The sequence below is a fragment of the Marmota flaviventris genome, chromosome 12 (assembly GCF_047511675.1).
Source record: "Marmota flaviventris isolate mMarFla1 chromosome 12, mMarFla1.hap1, whole genome shotgun sequence".
NCBI lineage: Eukaryota > Metazoa > Chordata > Mammalia > Rodentia > Sciuridae > Marmota > Marmota flaviventris.
In genome coordinates, this window is record NC_092509.1 from 30,371,480 (window position 1) to 30,392,951 (window position 21,472).

Sequence of the window (21,472 nt, forward strand, 5' to 3'; positions counted from 1 at the left end):
ATTGAGTGTGGTCAGGATGTTAGACATTTGCTCAGGAAGATGTGTAGCAGGACCCACCCCTAGCAGGACCTGGTAACATCCACTGGCATTTTGAAAACCCTGCTATGATTATCTGAGCCTGGGGCCAATTCCATTTTATATTTTTCTTTTTTTGGGGGGGGGTGGTACTGGGGATTGAACTCAGGGGCACTCAACCATTGAGTCACATCCCCAGTCCTTTCTTGTGTTTTATTTAAAAACAGGGGCCGAGGTGCTTAGTGCCTTGCTTTTGCTGAGGCTGGCTTTCAACCTGCGATCCTCCTGCCTTAGCATCCTGAGTTGTTGGGATTACAGGCGTGCACCACCATGCCTGTTTTTTTTCTTTCTGAAAATATGCTATAAATTTTCCAGAAATGTGTAAGACAAGGGAGAATTATTATGCTTTGTTTTGTCTGAAGTTTTTTTTTTTTTTAATTATTTTTAAAAGCACTAGTGAACAAATCCAGGACTTTGTATATATGTTAGGCAAGAACTCTACCACTGAGCCACATCCCCAGACCTGTCTGAAGTTTTAAAAAGGGTTGTTCATTGTTTTGAGAAAAGTCTCATCACCCAACATGTATGGTGTTTAAGTCCCCAGCGCTCCTCTGAATTTTGCTGATTAGTTCGATGCCCTTATTATACAACTGTTAAGGCTTTCTGTAATGTTTTGTTTTGGAAACTAGGAGAGTAGGTAGGATACATCAAGAATTCTCTCTCATATTTAAAAGAGGACCTTAGATTTGATTGAAATTCAACAACAAGTTTTGATCTGAAGCCTGAGAGGCTGAAGTGTCTTCATAAGTCCGTGGTCTAAAGCCTCAGGAAACATAGCTCTAGAGAACCCCTTTAGGAGGTGCTTGGAAGAACTTAGCTATAGCACCCCCAGCAGGTGATTGAAGGTTGCAGGAGGATTGCAGGGGGTCAGGCCTAGCAAGGCCGGGAGGAGGACAGGAGGAGGAGAAGGCATCCTATAGATAACGGAGTGAAGCTTGGGCAGGACCTCGGTGTGGCCTGTCAAGGCAGGGCTTGGAAGGTTGGGGCCTACAGTTAGATGCAGAGGCAAAATAAAGTCCTCACAGGGAGTTTGTGAGAATTAAAAAGCAATGGCTGGACAGAAAAGGAAAGAGAAAAAAACGAAGAAGAATCAAAATAACCACAATGGGTGTGAAACACCTTAGTTCCTAATGTACCTGGTTCCTAATGGGCAACAGATGGTCGTTATTGCTGACCCAAGGACTAAGGAATCCTTGTAAATCCTAGGCACTTAAACCAATAAGCATTTATGTTTAAACCTAAGGTAGGCAATGTAAACTCCTCCTTTTTTGACACAGCACATAATTAACTCTCCTGCTTCTGGGTCATCCAGGTGGGGACTGGTTTCTAAGGTAGGTGTCATCTCCAGAGCTAGAGGAACCAGAGCTCTAGCAGGGTCTGGATTTTTCTCCTCCACAGGATTTTGTGCTCTTGGGATTCTTCAGTCTTTGGACGTTACCTGCTCAGCAGCAAAGATCAGGGACTTTGGTTGCACGGCCAGTGGCATTTTCCTGGACAATGTCTGGTTACTTTTGCAAAACTACCTTTCAGTTGGTTAAAGCAGTTATCATTTCTCTAACTCCCTCCAAAAAGCTTCCTGGTTGCTCAAATGTCCGCCTTTACAGAGCGCTGGAGAAGAAAGGAAGTTGGTTAAGAATTATAGAGTGGGCATTTGGGAAGAGGACTGGGTTTGCCTATGAATCCATCCAGGAAGAGTGTGGGTGATGGCTAAACCTGCTGTCTGTGCCCAGTGGATGTGTCTTCTTTCCTTGTGGGTCTTGTTCCTGGCACTCTGCCCAGTGATGGGCACCATCTGGGCATCTAGATGGGCAATTTGGGAGCACCTGCTCCCTAGCCTGAGAAGGCAACTCCACAGAAGATTGCTTTTCTGTGGCCATGATTCCCAGGGCCTTGGCTTTTCTCCAAGTTTGTGTCAATGTCTGTTTTACACTGGAAAAAATTCTAGTAGCAAGCAGCACTAAAAGACAAGCAGCTTCTGTAATGTTGCAACACTGTTAAAGGTTCTGTGAGAAAAGACCCCTGAGGGCCAAATGCCACCACCGCCATGAAATACTAGAAAAGACCTCTGCTCTGGACTCCTGCAGCCAACCTTTAGAACTCAGCCTGGCGCATCCACCTCACATGTGAAGCATGTTCATGCTCCCCCGCCACCCTCATCCAGGCCAGGAGCCTCAGCCACCATCACAACTGTGATCACTGTAATCCTAACCTTTGTGGAGAAGCATTAAGTGTTAGGCTCAGTCTAAGAGTCCTGTATTTAATTCTCCCAATAATCCTATCAGGTAGGTTCCTTTATTGACAGAGGACAAAAGCAAAATGTGCTCAAAGTTGCACAACCAGGAAGCAGCACTGACGTCACAGGTCACAGTCACCCCCTACCTGCTGTCCTGCCCTCTGCACAAGAGGCACTCAGCAAGGTGGCTCAGTGACTTGATACTGAATGATTCTGAAGAGCTCATCTAGTTTATTTCTAAGCTTTTTTTTTTTTTTTGATCTAGAGATTTATTTGTTAAATGACAAACTCTCCCTTAAGTGAGTCTGTTAAGAATTAAAAAAAATCTGGAAATGCAGCAGTTCATCCTGCCTAACATCACACACTTTTGATGTTCAAGTGACTGAGGTGAAGCTGTCATTTTTTGTTAAAAAGTTTCTTTCTGTTTTTTTTTGGGGGGGGGTCTCTTGGGAGTGGCCATGAGCCAAGTAACTCTAGAGAGTCCTGATGGGAGGTGGGGTTGGCTAGGGTCGGGGGTTGTTCAGGTGAGACACAAAGGATCAAAATGCACAAAACAAAAGAAATTCATTACTTACAGATCCTAGAGAGGTTCGGAAGCAGATGGGAGCTGACAGGAAGCCTGGAAGCGGCAGAGAGCTCCGTAGGCAGATGGGGACAAGCGAGAGAGGGTGAGGGTCCATGTCCTTATCAAGGCCTGTGGGCTTGCTCTGTCTTGGGCTTTCCCGTGGGGGTGTGGACTGGCTGGTTTGAGGAAAATGTAGGAAGGGGGAACTTATTTATATGTTTCTGGTGTTGCCCGTGAGGCTTACCATGGTCAGCTGCTGTGAGTTGAGTTTTAGGTCAGAGAGATGAGGAGCAAATGGGGGGTTAATTGCAAACAGCCACGTGGGGAGGGAAAGTCTTCACTGGGCCAAAGGTGACAGGGTGCCCCTGGGCTTCCTACAAGGTATCTCAGACTAAAACAGGAAAGTCAAGGCACACAGTTTATGACGGGTGCCTTTTTGGTCGGTGTGGTCATAGGCGGCCTGTGCACACCTGGATTGGGATCTGCACTCCGGCAGTTTCCAGTTTGCTGAGGAGGAAGCAGCAGTCAGGGGAGATCATGGATCTGAGCTAAGCTGTCCCTTACCTGGAGAAGGGCTCTGTCCTGCAGCCTTACCTTGGCTGAAATGAACTGTTACCTGCATGACCTTGCCGAAGTAATGGGAAGTCTGAGGTCAAACTGGAAATGTGAGCCACAGTGTGCTATTTAGCTGCTCACAGAGAATTCTCTTCATAGAGAGAAGCAAATACATTGGCATAGACTCGCTAGTTAATGTGTATGTGTGTGTGTGTATATATATATATATATTACATAAAATAATTATAGTAGTCAATATACACATATAAATTTAATGTAGTGAGACCAGGGGAAATGACTGAAATGTGGCAACCTTTTATACCTAAATGCTTGCTAAGTGCTAACACATGTGATTACCATTACCGTGATGAGACAAAAGAAAGTGTTTCACGTGAAAGCATCCCAGCTCAGGAACTCTGAGGTTTGGGATCATACAACTGGGTTCTAAAGTGTAAGTAAGACTTCCCAGTTTACACCAAGCCACCAAATTAAGTATTTTGGAGGAGGAAAAGAATGATAAGCAGATTCCTAAGTTTGTTTCTGTAGTCAATTCATAATTTTGGTGTTTTCACCAACTTTCCTATTTTTTAAAAATGAAAACAATAGTGTGGTATTTGCTAGTATATTTCCCTCTAGACTAACGTCATTTTTTTTTTCCAATTGAGAACTCAAAAAATAAATCTCAGTGGTAAAGTCATTTTATTTCTATTTTACTTCTACCGGAAATGTAAGAAAACAGAGAAAGAAGTAAGAGGCTCTCCAGGAAGTGAGGGTGGAAACTTGGCAGGCAACCAGGTTTGCTTTCTCTTAGCCAAACCTTGAGAAGCCACAAAGAAGAGAGTGAGTCGGCAGGTTACATACAAGTTACGACACTTGCGTTTAATTTATTAGGAACTCATCATTAGTCACCCCAGAGTTTTCAGAAAAGCAGTGTTGTCTGAGAGGTTGTTGAGTTACATGTTACTTATAATGCCCTCAAAGCCCAAAACACTTAACTTGGTAATAGTTACATTTTGTTCTTAGACTCGGAAGTAGTTATAGTGACAAGGTACAAAAAATAATAAGCATGCAGCCCTTTATTTAGTTTTGCAAAGTCTCTGCTCATAGTTCTGTATATTACATGACTGTGTTATACAAATACATTTATTTACAAAACACTCTAGCTGTGCAAACTCGTTGCTTTTTAAAAATGTATGGATAGCCCCATTTCTGCCCATTCCAATATATCTTCTTAAAGCATGCATAAAAATTAACTTTGGTGTGGGAAAACTACTCTATGTGCTATCACATACAGTATTTTTGTCTATTTATATATTTACAAAAGTTGATCAGTTTACAGAACCGTACAGAAGTGTACATTTTAAAATCCACAATGCAATAGTGTGGGTTACCAGGTCTCAGAAAACGAAGGAAGGGGTTCGAAACTGTAAAGAAAACAACCAGAGAATCTCAACATGTTTAAAAGAAAAACAAAAAGAAAAGAAAAAAAAAAAAAAAGCAAAGAAAACAAGCTTACTTGGGCTAGCAAATTATTATACATACTTTTAATGGCAGTGCAATAGTTTTGATAAACTGCTTTCTACAGAAGCCTCCCTATTGGCTTGCGTAGAAGTTCATTGGCTTAGAGTCTAGCACACTACTTTCAAATGTACAATGCTATAGTATCAAAATGTTTTGGCAAAAAAGATCTTGAAAGGAACCATGAAGTTTTGACAAAAATAGAAATCTGTAATAAAGCTAAATAACACTAAAATAAAAGGAAATATTATAGTATCTGTTTTACAATTTATATAGTCACACTTGTGTATTTCTCTGTTCACTTCTAGTCTCCGTAATGAAAAATATTTTTATACAAAACATACTAAAGTTCTGGAATCATACATGTTTTACATGCTTAATACAGTTTCCCCCATCTCTCACACACCCTGTCCGCTCCCCAAACTCTCTTTTTGGTAGCAACATGCTCACTCCATTTGACAGGTGTCATTCTAGACAGTAAACACTACGTAGTTACAACAGCAACAAAGTAAAAAACAAACAAGCTTTACCGAGATCTATTAATCCAGTATTTAGCACAAACTTGTCATAGCCTCAAACAGTACAGCAATATGTTACATTCTCTTGTGAAAACAGTTGTTGCAGACTGCTAAAAATGAAAAACAAAACAAAACAAAATATGTAACTCCGACTTGGGCCTAACAGGATTTGGCCTTTAAGAGGTCTCCTTGGCTGTGGAAGGGGTGGCTTTGCTTGAACTTCCATTCTGTGCCTTGTAGCTGGTGAGGCTGGGAGTATGGATGGTCCTGATGCCCTTGGCACCTTGGCTGAGGGAGGTCGGGGAGGCAGGGGAGGGAGGGGAGGAGGAGGAAGAGGAAGGAGGGACTGCTCGGCCATTTTGAGTCTGCAGTGAGAATGAAAGGTGGTGACCTTTACCTGTGTGAGGGGGGCTCTGAAATTTTAAGGAGCCATTAGAGACAGAAGGGATGAGGGAGGCGGAGTGAGTGGATCGTCCTGTTTGAGGGCTGAGAGGGTTAGAAGTAATCGATGGTTTAGTAGCAGGCGGATTAGGAAGGTTAGAGCTGTCACCACTAGAAGAGGGCAGAGAACTGCTTTTCCCAGAGCTGGGGGAAAGGGCTGGAATCTTAGAAGCAGGTAAGGAGGGGGAAGTAGGCTTACAGTCCCCAACAGCTTTCTTAGCACTTCCATTAGCCTGCAAACAAAGATGGCGGAAGACAGTTTATCAGAAAGCTGGTAACACGATCAGCCCACAGGGCCTGGCAACACAGCCCTTCTGAGACTCATCCAATAAAAGAATAACAAAATAGTTCAAGGCCTGAACTAAGTCTTGTGCTTTTCTAGACCTGGCAGATCCCCACCACCACCCCCCCCCCCAACCTCCCACCCCAGTCCAACCACATAGCAAAGGATGTCCAGGCAGACGGAAAGGAAGAAAGCATGTCACGTCACTCCAACTACCACTTCCTGTGGGCAAGGTTGGCCGTGCATTGGGATTATTATTGGGTTTGGGTGGGACACTTTGATGGGAGAGTTAATGTACTCCTAGAGATGCAGTCAACACAGACGTTAGTATTGGTGACTTTAAGGGCAGTTCAACAGCAGGTTGGTTTGTCTCTGCTTCCCAACGTGTTCTTGATGAAGCACTACATTCACCAACGGAAATTCAACTGGTCTGGCACCGTGTGTTAACAGTTAAAATTTGGAGTCACAAAGTAAAAGATGTTTTATTGCAAGCATGCAAGAGCGTGGTGAAAAGTTTAACAAAGGTTTTTTTTTTTTTTTTTTTTAGACTTTCTTCATGCCCCCAGATCCAGAATGTCTACTGTAAACCATAGCTTACAAAGAAAACATAGTATTTGGTATAAACTAAGTCAGTGACTTGCTTCAAAATGGAAATCATGTCCATCCAAAATTGGGTTTAAGGTAAAACTACCTGACGATATTGGCGAGGATCCTGCAGTTTGGATTGCTTGCCAGGTTTGTCCAGGCTTCCGGGTCTATTCTTGGAACTCATAGGGACGGGCATCCTGCTTGTCTGTGGGGTCCCACCGGAGCCCTGTGGGAAGGACCAGCGAGAGGGGGAAGAGAAAGAGAAGCACGTGAGTGGATCATCACCAAGGCAGCCCCCACTGTGCGCAGAGAAGGCCAAGGGGAGAAGCCAGAGCCCTACATGCAGGACAGATCTAGGAGACACCAACGTGGGTTAATTGGAAGAATCAAACAGAATCAACTGCTCACTACTGATCAAACGGATTTTAATGTGAGTATCAGAGCAATCATTTCCAGAGCCAATGGCTGACCCAGCATCCGGACGTTTACCCGACACCAATCAGCAACAGAGGTAAAAACGGAATCAATTAGCTGTTAGACACCTAGTTGTTGTTGTTTTGAAGGTGAGAAAGGATGAGAGAAGGGGATCATGGCGAACACACACAAAAAAACCACGAGCCACCTGAAAGGAAGCAATTAAATCACAAGACACCTTTGGCTAATGGTGATTATGGCAGATTTAAGAAAAGCAGCTGGGTCTTTTCATTTTCCACCAGACCAAGATACCTTACGTGAAGCTGAAGATACTGACGTGGGGGGCTCTAGGGCAGGGGGGGCTTCATCCAGAACTAGCAAGTTTCGGGGAGGGGCCTCGTGGGCTGTGTGGGATGAGCTTGCAACAGATTCTCTGTTGGAGGAACACGAGGTCTCGACTAAGGCTTTGGGACTCATTTCACTGATCGTACTTTCAAGCTGTTTGATGGTCTTCTCCAGACTGTCCAATGTTCTGTAGGTATTTTTCCTAATTTCATCAGTTCTTGAAACCTGAACTGTGCTCTCTAAACTGGGCTGCTCCTGTCTCCTGGCCATATTTTTCAGGGTGTCTTCAGGTTGAGACCTGGTGATTTCGAATCGCTTGGCTTCTTTGTGCTGTTTCAAAGTGCCATCCTCTTCCTCTTCCTCGTAGACCACCACCTGCAGGGTCTTCTTGCCCGTCTTGGTTCCCGTGCGGATTGCCTGAGTGAGAGCAGCAAGTTGCTTTTTAGGGAACTTGAATTTAAATTTTTTCTTGGGGCTTTCAAATTGGTCCTCGGCCACGTCCCCTTTGCTTTCGGAATCTGGAGAATCTGCCAGGCTCAACTTGCTCGGCTCCGTTTGGTTCATGGCCTGTCCTGCCGGGGGCTTGGTCTCTGCTGATAGGGAGAGTGGCTTCGATTTCATCTCTGTCTGCTGTCCCACAATCAGACTTCCTGAGGCAACCTGCGTAGGAAACATGTCGGAAGCATCATTCTTGACTACGGAGTCTCCATTTTCCTCTTCTTCCTCCTCCTCTATCTTTTCTTCCGTCATCATTCTCTCCAATTCCTCATCGCATTCCTCAAAGATGGTGGAAAGTCTCTTATATGCAGACCGGATGTCCATGGGTTCATCAAAAATGATGATAACTGGTTTCTTGTCTAGGCACACGACCGGCTCTTCGCCTTCAGTCACCTCTGGGTGGGAGGTCGTCTCTTTCTTGGTATCGATGTTGACTGTCTGCACATCTTGTCCCTTTTGGCTCACTATATCATGGACCTCCCCACTGGACAGCACCTGGACAGCGGTTTTGGTGATCATGAAGGCGATGTTGTCAGTGGCTGAATTTTCTTCAGTGGGAGAACCTGGAATTGAGTCTCCATCATCAGGAGGATTCAGGTTTCCATGCCTCGTCCCTCTGGGTCTTAGAACAACTTGGCTAATATTTGTCATGAGCCCATCTTGATCTTGTGTTCTGATGTCATGACTATTCAATTCTGTTGATCTGGCAGAGGAGGGAACGGGACACTTATCTGTATTTTCCGGTCCTCGTTCACCCATCTCCGTTGTCTTTCCGTAATTCAACTTCTGATTCTCAGGGTACTGCAGTCCTGAGTCTTTGGGCCCTTGGTTTATTTCATCTTCTAATGAGTTCGTGCCAGAGAAGCTGAAACTGACCTTTGGCATATTTTTCTGGGAATAGTTTCTACTGTCTCTATATAAATTCTTATTGGAAATGGAATTTTCCTTCATTAAGATGTCAGTTTTATATTCTGATGTTCTGGATGCATCAGAAATACTATTCTCCATTCCTCTTTCCCACTGAGGAGGGTCACTAGGTCTTAGAGCCCCTGCAGTAACCTGCAAGCAAGAGTGGAGGAGGAAAACCACACACATTAATCAGCAATGGATCTGCAAGGGAAGGTAATTATCTGCATGGTTATCAGCTGGAGCACAGATGTGGCGAACTCACCTTTTGTAATTCCATTTGGGGACCATTGTCATATTCAACATCAGATTTCCGTACATCTTCATGGAAAATTTCCAAATTCTGGTAGAATAGTGTAGGACATGTTACTCCACAAAACCACATCCCCCCCAAAGTGGACTATAACTAAATTGTTTCTTTAATTAACATTTCCAAACATGCTGGTCAAGCACAATTGGTTACACGCCAATCCAGAGCCTATGGCTCTGTTTACCTGGGATTGCTTTGTTCTCCAACTTCCAAAAATGCCCTGTGTTTGCACAAGATGAAAGTCTCAATTAGCAAAATATTTCAAGTATTTAAAATTTTGTGGGGGATCATTTACATGAATAGGGGGACCAATCAATACAACTTCTTTTCAACCTCTGACTGTGATCTTAGTTGAATCTGGAGCCAGAATTGCAGAAAGCACAGTGTATGGAGAAGCAGTGTGTTCAGATTCTAATCCAGATCTTTCTCTTAACTATATGACTTTAGGCAAGATATTTATTCACTTGTCTGCACCTTCGTTTTCTTGCCTAGAAACTGAGGAGTAAGACCAGGAGATTTCAAATGTCCCTTCCAGCTTGATTTCAGTCCTATTTCTGCTTCTGTGAAAATTGTCCTATAAAGACTTCTGCATTGATTAGGTATGGTGCTTTGGAATTGGAAAAACAACAACAACATTATTTTTCCCTGGCCAAATGACAGATTGAAAATGTCTTTGCAGTTTTTACGCAGGTGTCAAGGGGTCAAAATAACCTTCAAATTAATAGCCAAGACAGTCAAATCCAAATTCACAGTGAAAATGCTGCCACAAAATACAGTCATGTATCACTTAACGATGGGGACCCATTGTGACAGATGCATCATTAGGTGATTTTGTTGTTGTGTGATAGAGTGTGCCTATTCAAACCTAGAGGGTACATCATCCACTCAGTGTGGCCTCTTGATGTCATCAAGAGACATGAGGCTGCTACCAGTGGCGATAGGCCAGGCTGTCTTACTGTGACATTTTTTAAATAAACAGAAGCACACACTAAAGTAATGATACAAAGTATCAAAGGTACAGGGGTGGGACCGGAATTGTGGCTCAGGGGTAGAGCACTTTGCTAGCACATGCCAAGCACTGGGTTCGATCCTTAGCACCACATAAAATAAATAAATAAAATAAAGGTATTGTGTTCAACCACAACTAAAAAAAAATTAGAAAAAAAGATACATAGGTATTCATAGTCTAGAAGATACATAAACCAGCAACAGTTGTTTATTATCAAGTATTACGTACTATGCATAATTGTGTGTGCTATGCCTTTACATGTAGGTCTGTTTCCATCACCAGAACCACAAATAGGGCAGTAATGGGCTGTGCAATGACCTTATGGGTGCAGGGAATGTTGCTAGGGGACAGGGATTTTTCAGGATCATTATTGTATATAAGGTCCCCTGTGGACCAAAATGTTGTTATGTGGTGCATGACTTTTATCTAAACACAAAACAGATATATTAAGCTAAGACAGTGACAGTGACATCATGATTCAGCTTTACTTCTCTGTATATTACCATGCAACTTTTATTCTCTACATTTTATAGTGTAGAGCAAAGGTACATTTCTGAGGGTCTCACTAAGGCTCAGACTAAAGGGCCCAACAGTGAGGCTGCAGGTAATAATGGAGCTTCCCCTAGAAGCACAACCTCACCAGCTTGACTGTATGAGCAGCCTCAGGCCATGCCACCACCTGGACACTAGTGATGCCTTGTGGCTTCCAAAGCACTGCTGCCCCTTCTTGCTGTAGAAGCCCAAAAGGAAATGGTAGTTATCACAGGGTGCAACACAATCCCGAAGAAGATTATTTGGTTAAACCAATGACAGGGTAATAAAGCCAATAACCCAGGCTGGGCCAAACTCAACTCAAAGCAGTCCTATGTCCCTATATAAAAATGGAAAGAATGTTCACATATACTCAAGGAATAACACACATGGCAAAGTTAATTACACACAGAAATATCCACAAGGCACATTTAGCCACCCAACACCTCCTGTTTTAACTTCTGCATGTCCTCATGTTGAAGTCCCCCCTCAGAAGGGCAGTGCTGCAATTTGAACCATACAGTTTCTCTTATGGGATTTAAAATGTTCAGATTATAAAACAACTAACATGTCAAGTGCATGGCTTTTTTAAAAAAATAAAGTTCTGGCCTAAGGTTCAACTCCAAATATGGAGTTAGCGTATTATGCTAGGACCTGAGTGAGAATTTACTCTCTGAATCAAAGAAGGGATTGGCATGTAATATTAGGAAGACATATGCCAGACTGGGGTGTCTTCCTGCTCCCATTTATTGGGGTATCTGTCCTGATTGTTCAGGGGTCCATGCCACACCCATGTTAAATATTTCCAATGTCACCCTGCAGAACATGTATTTTGATGTTGATTTATTAGCAGAAATAACCAGGTGGAAAGTCATCATGTTAAAGGTGTTGAGGAGGCCTGGGGTCGTGGCTCAGTGGTAGAGTGCTTGCCTAGTTCAATTCTCATCATTGTATATAAAGAAAAAAAAAAAAAAACCATCAACAACTAAAACCATATTTAAAAAAAGGTTTTGAGGATACATTTCAAGTGAACTATCATTTTCATCATGATCTAGAAAAAGGAATAAATGTATCAAAGCAAGTGTGACACTGGGTCAAAAGTGTCATGTAAATGGAAGCTGATTTTTTTAGTCTTAGAAGGTCAAGACTCTAATATGTTTCTAGGCCCCAAGGGTTAGATTGCTTACATAACTGGAGAACCATACTCAATATGCAAATGGACAATAAACCAAAATTAGAGACATAGTTACAAGAAAATTGCATAAAAGCAAAGTATTAGGCTAGAGCTTCATGATAATAAGAGGAAAACATTTCATTTATGGGACAGGTGAACAGTCCAGGTAGAGGTTAATAATGACAAAACTGGGAGATAAATTTGAAACTTATGGTTATTATGAAGTAAATCTATATCTGAGTAGAATGATCCAGAAAAAGTACCTGCAATTAAACCCAGTGCTGGACACTCAAGATAGACCTGCTGGTTTTCCAAAAGATCCTTGGTTGTGATAAATGAATGGGATATGGATTTTTAATTATGGAAAACAAGAAATCTCATGCAACATTCTAGCCAAACTGAAAAGTTCAAGTTAATAAATCAATGATTGCCTCTTTCAGAAGGGATCCTTGAGAAGTTCCAAGTTCCCAGTCAGTGTTTTAGACAGAAATGGTTGCATTGTCCCAAATATGCCACGCTAGGTCATGCCAGGGCCACCCATGAGTTAGTTTTAATAAGGTCACATAAGAAAATTTCACATGAAAAAGCAATATTATTTCTGATGTGACTCTGAGTTCAAATTAGGAGGAGGGTTTCTTCATGAGAATCTATCAATATTCTTGTGATCTCCCCCTGGTGGAGAGGATTCTCCTTCCCCTGGTAGCAATTTTATATGTCCCTTATGCGGCAGATGTGGTTCACCCAAGGGCTCTATGCTGGCTGTGAGCCAGAGAGGAGCAGATTTCCTGAAGGCTTTGTCAGACCAGCCCTCAGACACTGTGACGTGCCATCTCCCTCACTTAGATATGGACCAAGGATCCCAGTTGGAGAAGTTGTGGTGCTATCTTGCACCTGATTAGTTTGACTTTATTTAAGGGAAACTTTGAGTCCCTGAATTCTGATATATAAGTTCCTGGTGAGAACTGTTAGGACTTGAGTTGGTTAAGCTTTTTATCCTGATATTTAGACAAGAGTCTTCATTAAAATAAGATGGCTTGAAACCCCCAAATCATAAGTGCTCTAGATCCAATTTAAAGTTTCAGCTCCAAAGTCCAGGTTAATATCCTTTCTCTAAAGTATGTATGCATTGACAGCTGCTTTGTTTTTAAGCTTGGACAATCTTTTAGAAGCTACAAATATAGTTCAGTGCTAAAATTATCTCATAAGTGTATCTTAGAAGACCCACTTTAAAAACTGGTAATACTTCACAAAGATTCTGTTGGGCATTCTTGGACATTTGTGTAAATACTCATAGGTTCTATGATTCCATATTTATACATATGTGACTGAGGTATTTTCTGTTATGCAGATCTTCTCTGAGTCTAAGGCTTTCACCTATTTTTAATATAGTTTCTTTCTGTCTTTTTTTTTTTTTTTGGTCCAGAAGACATGTTAAAAGTTGGAAAACTTCTATATATTTGGTTGCTATTTTTTCTCCTTTCTAGAGTTGTTCTAGAAAATCTAATAGTCTTTAGTTTGGAAAGATATTGCCTAGCTTTTGCATATACTATTATATGCTGGGCATAGACACATGATGTTTACTCTCGAAACCTGAGCCAGGTATCTCTGATCTCAACCTAAACCTGTTAGTTAAAAAAAAAAAAAAGGCAGAGAGAAGGAGACAGAGGGCAAGAAGGTCAAGTGCAAGAGAGCCGTGTTAGTGTCAGAGCAAGGAAGAAAGGGCTGTCTGACCATGTGGCAAATGCATAATTGCCACGTTGTTACCTTCTTCTCCTTGGGTGGCACTGTGGCGCCTGGCCTAGTGTCTTTAGCGTGACTGTCAACCCGGGACTGCTCAGCATGACTGTTTGAATTTACTTCCATAAAGGAACACTTCTGGAATGCCTAAGGAATTAAAATAGTGAGGTTAACAGGGGTCCAAGTATACCAGGCAGAGAAGAAGGCAGGAATCCAGAAGCTCAGGAATCCCAGCACTGGGGTCCTGCCTGCAGTCGCAGCAGGGAAGCAGCACCCTGAAATCCTGCTCTCCACGGGCCCTCAAGTCAGCAGAACAGTTGGCTTAGGGGTGAACGTCTGGGACATCCTCACCAAGATAAAATGGGCAGAGCCCTTAAGAGGAACACCCTGGGGCTGGGAGTGTATCTTATGACTGAGCACATACTTGACAGGCATGAGACCCTGGATTCAAACCCCAGGACCAAAAAGAAAAAAAAAAAAAAAAGGAGAGGAACACCCTTTCTTTTGTATGGGTGAACCTGATTTGCACTTTGCAGGGTTTCTTGCTCTGACCTTTGCAAGATATTGAATGTAAGTGAATTAAAACAAAAAGATCTTTTCCTTTATTCCTTTTTTTTTTTTTAAAAAAAAAAAAACAATTTTATTGTATTATAGGAAGAAGCTCACAGGACATTTTAAACCTTAAAAGTAATTTTTACTAATCCATTCTCTGAAATAGTTAACAGGTCCTACCCTGCTCTGAGGCTCATTTACAATGAAATGACCCTCCTCAGCACCCACACATGCATTTCCACATGGCCAGGGAGCTGCCTGAGCCCTGGAGATCTGCCTCTGAAAACTAACCATTGCCACCCTGGGAGCCAGAGGCTGGCTATGTGGACACTGACTCAGGGAGGCCAGTTCCCTGGCAAAGAAATAAAGTAATGACTGTGACTAGAGGGCTGAGAAGGAAGTGGACATCCCCAGAGATTCCTGACACTTTGACCATGACAGCAAGAGAGTTGAGGACTCAGGAACCCAAGTTCATGAATTTTCAACCAGTTAGTTTTGGGGAAAAGGACCATCACCAAGGCTTCTTCCAGAGAACAAATAAATCAAAATATCTGGGCCTTTTCCAATCCCCCAAATAATTCTAAAGTACAGTGAGGATTGAAAATCACTTATGTAGGGTTGGGGGTGTAGTTCAGTGCTAGAGTACTTGTCTAACATGCATGAAGCCCTGGGTTTGACCCCTAGCCCTGCCAAAAACAAACAAACAAAAACCTCCACAAACAAACAAATAAACCCCTTATATAAATGCATCATCTCAAATAATTGTCTAGTATTTTCTTTATGTCAAATACAGCCGTTTGGAAATAAGTTGGCAGGCAGAAAGGAGAACTGGTGTCTTCTCTATACTAACATTCCAGAACTGGTCCTAAAGTCCAAATATAGCTGATGGTGAGAGCCTCCTCTGCACTTTCTCCCATGGCTCTGCTTGTTTCTCTCTTCTTGCCCCCCTGCTTTCCCTGCTACCTCACAGAAAGCCAGTCCTGGCTCGCCTGAGAATCCCTGGCTTAAATGCCTGCCCATAGCCTTGCTTACTGAATCTACTCGCCATCTCTGTTGGGCTGGATTTCAGAGCCTGTGTTTTCTTCTGATGCCTGGTGATGCTCTTAGAGGGGGCTGCAGAGTCTCCTCATCCTGCCCAGGATCTAATTCTAGAGGAAGAGGCAAAGAAACCATCAAGGCCCTTGGCCACTGGCCTAGAAGGTTGGTTCTTTGTCCCAGCAGGAGAGCCAACAGGGCTTGGCTGAGTTAGGGTCACAGCACGTCATTAATCACAGTTAAATGACCATCCACCATGGGGCCAGAGGCCAGATACTCCATGTAATGAAAAGTGGTCATCAAAGAGGGTATCAAAGATTAAGATTCAGTGGAGGGAGGCATTCCCAAGTAGCAGGTTGGAAGTGACTACAATAAATGTATGACTTCTCTTAAATGGCTTAAACCTGGATTATTCACAAATCTACAAGTTATTCACTTTATAAATCTATATGCTCCAATCATTCTAAAACCCTGAAAACAGTCTGATTTGGTGAAGGGATGTCCCAGGCCAGTCTGAGTTTTACTAAGGCTCAAAAGGGTTTACGCACATGACAGAACAATTGAGAATCCTATTTTCCCTATAAAATCCAGCAGCTCAATTCCGGCAGTTATTACCATGGAAACTAGTAGTGAAAACGACATGATTTGAAAGACTCCCTACTCCAAACGAAGAAGGAGAATCCATGGGCCTGCACAGCCCCACTGGTGCAGGGGGGGAAATGACATGTTCTGGAGCCCCAAGAGGTGTGACTATCTGATAGATGGAAATATCCTATAATACTCAGGAGTCCAACAAAATTCAGAGTTTAGTCTGGGAATTGTGTATGTGTCTCCAATTAGACAAGTTTTTAGAACACACTCTTAGGGAAGATTCTTATCTATGATTAGAATGTGAGATATCAGTTTTGGGTATAATTCCTGTATCCCATCCTTAATCCTATGAGTGAAAAAGTAATAAGCATGTAAAGCTAATAAAATATCATTTCTCAAACAGGCCAAAGCAAAAGCAGAGCACATTTTTTTCAGCTCTTCAGAATATTTGACAAGATGATATTCACGTAGAACAGGAAACTGGTATGAACTACAGGTGGTCATTCGTTGGCATGACTCAAAACTGGTCACTCTAAAGGTTAGAGCCAAAGAACAGGATCCACCTAAAGTGTGCTTCAGTCAGTCCTTATCAAGGCAAGACAATGGCTGGTGTTACTAATCACCATCTTAATTGCTTTTGGGATGAAGCAAAGACTATTAAGACAGAAGGAAAAGAAAGAAAATCCTATGGCCAGTGCTAGGGAGGTGTACAAATGATTTTTCTTTTCTTTTTTTTTTTTTGGTTTGGGCATACATTTATTTTCTAAGATCCTAAAACCCAAGTAACAGAAGCAAAAATATACTAATGAGATTTTAGTAAAGAGCTTTCTCACAACAAAGGAAACAATTAATAGGGTAAGATAAAATTTTATGGATTGGTAGAAAACATTTGCAAGTTATGTATCAAATGTGGGGCTGATATGCAAAATATATAATAAGCAACTGAAATGATTCAATTATAATAAAATAAATAACCCTATTAAAATGGGAAAATTACTTGAATAGTCATTTCTCCATAGAAGATAATTACATAGCAAACAGATTCTTGACAAAGATGCTCAACATCACTTGTGAGATTCCTCACATGTCTTACAGGCACCCCAAGAGCCTGGTATGATGCCATCTTGGAAAAGTGGAGGCCAAGGCTAGAGGATGAAGCTTATGCGTCCTAGCTCCAGGGGCCCTTCCCCAGCCTTCTCTAGCTAACAAATCTATGAAAGCCGTGTCTAGAGAGTCCTGGATGAGATGGTAGAGAGTCAATGGCAGTCACTTCACTCACATACCTGGAGTTCTGCCATTATTTTGTCTCCTTCTTCTTCTTCTTCCTCCTCATCTTTCAAGGAGGATGCAGTGACTGGTGGAGGGGATGGGGCCCAGGCTGAAGCAGGCTCTTCTGCTGGACATTTTGTGGCTCTTGTCTGTGGGCTTGAACCAACATCTTCACCACTGGCCTGTGGGAAATTCAAACCACAGACAATGGCTTACCACCTCTTAGGTACCAGCAAAAAAATGACAGATTCACAGGATCCCTCGTCATCTGATCCCTTGGCTTCCTGGATCTTCACACTTAGCTGAAAGGCTAGTTTGGGTTTTCGTTTTGACAAGTCGTCATTTTGGTAAATGGAGTGAAGAATTGTAATAAAATCAAAACTCAGCATCCAGGCCTTTTAAGAAAGGCCGTCTCCCATCCTCCATTTCCTTGGAAATTGTATTTTACATTTAATGTGACAAAACTTGCCAAGCTAAGCGGGAGCTATAGCTCACTTAACATCTTTCTGTATAAACCCCTCACCTGTGTCAGCTAAGCCGATACCTTTGTAAGATACCTTCCTTTCACTCCCCCTTCTTCCCCTATTTTCAATCTTCCTGTTTGGGAAGTAGTTTATGACTTATTTTTTGTTTTGGTAACGAGGATTGAACTCAGAGGTGCTCAACTACTCACGGAGCAACATCCCCAGCCCTTTTTGTAATTTATTTACAGACAGGGTCTCGCTGAGCTGCTTAGGGCCTGGAGAAGTTGTTGAGGTTGGCTCTGAACTGGTGATCCTTCTGCCTTGGCCTCCAAAGTCACTGGGATTACAGGGATGTGCCACCAGGCCTGTGACAGCTTGTGATTCACGCTTAAATCAATGCAGTGAAAAGTCAGGTCAGGATAAAACCTGTGATGTGAGTCTAGTCTAGTCACATCAGCTGGGTTTTCCCACCTGTGGCACTCCTTGGGCATTTAGTTTAGTTGAGGTTCTATTTCTCTTCTCCACATCACTGCTTTTATGTTTGAACACAGAGCATCTTGTCTAAGGGTATCATTGCGCCCCAAAACCAGTTTACTAGGAATCAACCCGTCAGACCTTGGTAGTGGTGATCTCCTTCCTGCCAGTGTAGACCACATCACCAGATCTCGTGGTAGTGAGCCCCGATCCGGGCAGGTAACTTCTCCGAGGAGGTGGAGGAGGGGGAGGGGGTGACTTTCCCCCCAGTTTGTCCAAGTCTGGTTCTGAATTTGGTGAGTCTTCTGGAAAACAATGTGCCGTCGTGATTTTTTTTTTCAAGATAATGTTCAAAAAGTCCAGTGTATTGCTATAAGTTTAAAGAATACTGACTTAAAAATTTTGTCTTTCCCATATAGCAATGATTAAGCATATAGATCCCAAAGATCAACTGGATTGAAATCTCAGAAAGACCCTGCACAAATGACCTAACTTCTCTGTGTCTCAGTTTTCTCATCTATTGAATGGGTATTCATTATCAAATTAATTTTTAATGACACAAAAAAGCTGATTGTCACTTGGAAAAACGAGGAACTAAAGGAAAAATTCCAAAATGCCTCATGTGTCCTCCAACATCTTCAGTCCCTCAGTGAAAAGACAGATGTATCAAGAGGGGTGTGTGGGGAATGTTAGAGTAGGATCTAGCTGAGGGAGGGCCAGAGAGGAGATCAGACAAGTGGGGACAAAGGACAAAGCCAGAGAGAAAGTGAATTATTTTTTAAAAATTAAGGTCATGGTTACGTGGTTGAAAAAGATTCTTTCTGCTAAAAAAAAAAAAAAAATAAAGGAGGCAGTAAGTATAGAAATCAGTATTATAAATCAACATTAATTTCTGGTCACACATTTCTAGAGGCCTGCACATTAGTGGATTATTTCTGAGAAGGAATCAGAGTATTAAAAACAACAACAGTAATAAAAAATATAACAGTAAATAATAGAACATTTTAACTAAGTAAAATATTCTTGGGAGTTACTTAAAACATTTATGCAAAACCCTTTTCAATCTGAGAGAATAAAAAGGGAAAATGAGGCACGTTAATAAAATTGATGTTATATTTTTATTGTATAAATGCAAGAAGGAAAAATTATGAGAACTATATAAAACATCAAAGAACGGTAAGGCAAAATGAATGATGGGGCAGAGCAGACGTCCACAAGATAAATACGTAATGAGTGGGTCATTTTAGCTATCAGAAATTCTTCCTGGGGACTTGGAGAGACAAGCCATCTTTGTGAGAGAAGTGTCCCTCCCAGGGTCCTACCCTCTCGGAGCAGTTGTTGCCTGGCTGTCCAGGGGCCCCAGACAGGCCTCATCCAGATGGCATATGGGATGGGGTGGGGCAGGGGCACTGAGGCCTCTGAGCAGAGGCTGTTGGGCGGGGGGAGTTTCAGTGAGTGGAGCCTTGGAGAATGAAATGTGGTAGGGAATATTCCATGAATTTTCAATCCAATCCACTTAATGTTCCTTGACAAGCAAGTCCAGATGGTGATTCCTTTTCAAATTAATTTTAATGGTTGGACGAAGTATGGTCGAATGTGACATGGCAGAGACTTTAGGCTGCAAGTAAAATAACATCTCTACATAATTTTAAGATCCGAGTAAGGGATGTGCCTTGTAATTAGTGAAAGATTCTATAGTTTGAGTTTTTAAAGTTATATTCATGCATCACTTAAAAATAGGGAGACACGCTGAGAAATGTGTTCTTAGGCGATTCTGTCACTATGTGAACATCACAGGATGTACCTACACAAACCATGATGGCTACAACATCACTCAGTGATACAATCTTACAGGACCACCATGGTATGTGAGGTCCACTGTGGGCCACACGTTATGTGTGCACGACTGTATTTTATGTTAGTATTGACACACTGATGCTTCAACTTCCATGATTGAGTTGGTTAAATATACATTCTAATAATTTTCTCAAAGGTAGAATTTCACCTGATGATTGACATAATATTCCCTGGGGAACTCATGAAAGCCACCGTTTTCTTTCTGGTGGGGGTGGTGGTGGACAAAAAGCTCTTCTTTTAAATGCAGGCCTCAGACTCTCCCAGCTTCTGCTCTAAGTGTCATATGTTCAGAGGAAATAGAGAAGCAGGAAAATTACCTTTTTCTTTATTGGACACTGTCTGGCATCCTAACACCCAACATGGCTTCCTGACACAGTGAGAGGTAAAAAGTCATAGCAAGGATCTAAGGAACACCTGGGGATTCACTTTATATGATTCTGGAGAAGTGAGACCTTGGTCCTGTTGTCCAGCACAAGCTCACGGGAGTGACATTCCTCTGAGCTGAAGACACCCCACACTGGCACCTCTGGCTGGGATCAGCCTCACCTGAGAGTTCCAGCTTGTCCACTGGGGCATCTCCCTTTGGTAATGGGGCCGAGGCTGGTGGCATCTCCAGGTTTGGAATTGACTTCATGATGTTGGCCTGAGCTTCTTCCAGGAGCTTCTCAAACTCTTTCCCATTATAATGGTCCAGATTTTGCCTTTTCTCTTCCCATTTCCTTTCTGCTTTCTAAAGGGAAATGGCAAAGGAAGACAGTTTAAAAACCAGAGGGGAAAGCTAATGTAGTCTGGAGATTTCACATTGAAGTTGGGCATGAAACTCAGTTAAAATGTCGACAAGATAATGTCCCGGTTTTCCTTGGAGGGACAACTGCACACATCAGACGAGTCCTGGCCACCTGACCCTTCTGCTGTCTGCCACATCATTTAGAACTACATGGCTTGACATTTCAGCCCAGGTGACAGTCATCCACAGAAAAGCAAGCTCAGAAACCCAAACCCACTTCTTAAACGATCACTGAGCCCTTATGACTTACTTCTACCAATACAGAATAAAAAGGGACACAGATAAAGCTGTCAAAGGTACGTTTTTCATTAGTAAGTTTTTGCTTTTTAAAGTAAGTTTTCATTGTAGAGGAGATGAGCAAACAAATAAAAACCACAACACTAAGAACAAAATAATCCTGTTCTGTCCTGATTATACACTGTGTGTGTGTGTGTATATATATATATATATATATATGTATTGAAATGTCACATAGTATTTCGTTAATATGTACACTTTTCATGTTTTGTGTCAGTTTATAAAAGATAAAATTGATTTTAAAAATCCTTAGTTCCACTTCTAAGAACTAAGAACTGCTATGTGACCCTTTCTTGGTCACTTTTTTTTTTTTTTTTTTTTTTTTAAGTGGGGGGATATTTTTTTGGATGACTTCTGGCTTCAGTAAGTTCCATAACAGAGGTACATTAAAAATATTTTTAAATCCCTATATTTTTAAAGGACATTTCTCCTGTGATATTACAGAT

The 21,472-nt window shown here is 42.1% G+C and overlaps 1 protein-coding gene across 19 annotated transcripts in view; it reads right to left on the minus strand.

Annotated features, from left to right (window-relative positions):
* Positions 1 to 4,149: 4,149 nt before the first annotated feature.
* The window catches only part of Kiaa1217 (KIAA1217 ortholog), a 369,334-nt gene continuing 352,011 nt past the window's right edge, over positions 4,150 to 21,472 (minus strand). For 11 of the 19 annotated variants that reach the window (XM_071599836.1, XM_071599837.1, XM_071599841.1 and 8 more), the window contains 8 exons: positions 20,489 to 20,672; positions 18,227 to 18,390; positions 17,162 to 17,329; positions 13,728 to 13,847; positions 9,205 to 9,282; positions 7,503 to 9,092; positions 6,880 to 7,002; positions 4,151 to 6,138 (listed from right to left, as the gene is read on the minus strand). In XM_071599836.1, the coding sequence (XP_071455937.1) occupies positions 5,641 to 6,138; positions 6,880 to 7,002; positions 7,503 to 9,092; positions 9,205 to 9,282; positions 13,728 to 13,847; positions 17,162 to 17,329; positions 18,227 to 18,390; positions 20,489 to 20,672 (2,925 nt within the window). In that variant the 3' untranslated portion in view covers positions 4,151 to 5,640. Of the gene's footprint in view, positions 6,139 to 6,339; positions 7,003 to 7,502; positions 9,093 to 9,204; positions 9,283 to 13,727; positions 13,848 to 17,161; positions 17,330 to 18,226; positions 18,391 to 20,488; positions 20,673 to 21,472 lie in introns of those variants that run through there. The other 8 variants (XM_027953071.2, XM_071599833.1, XM_027953073.2 and 5 more) reach the window with 6 other exon arrangements.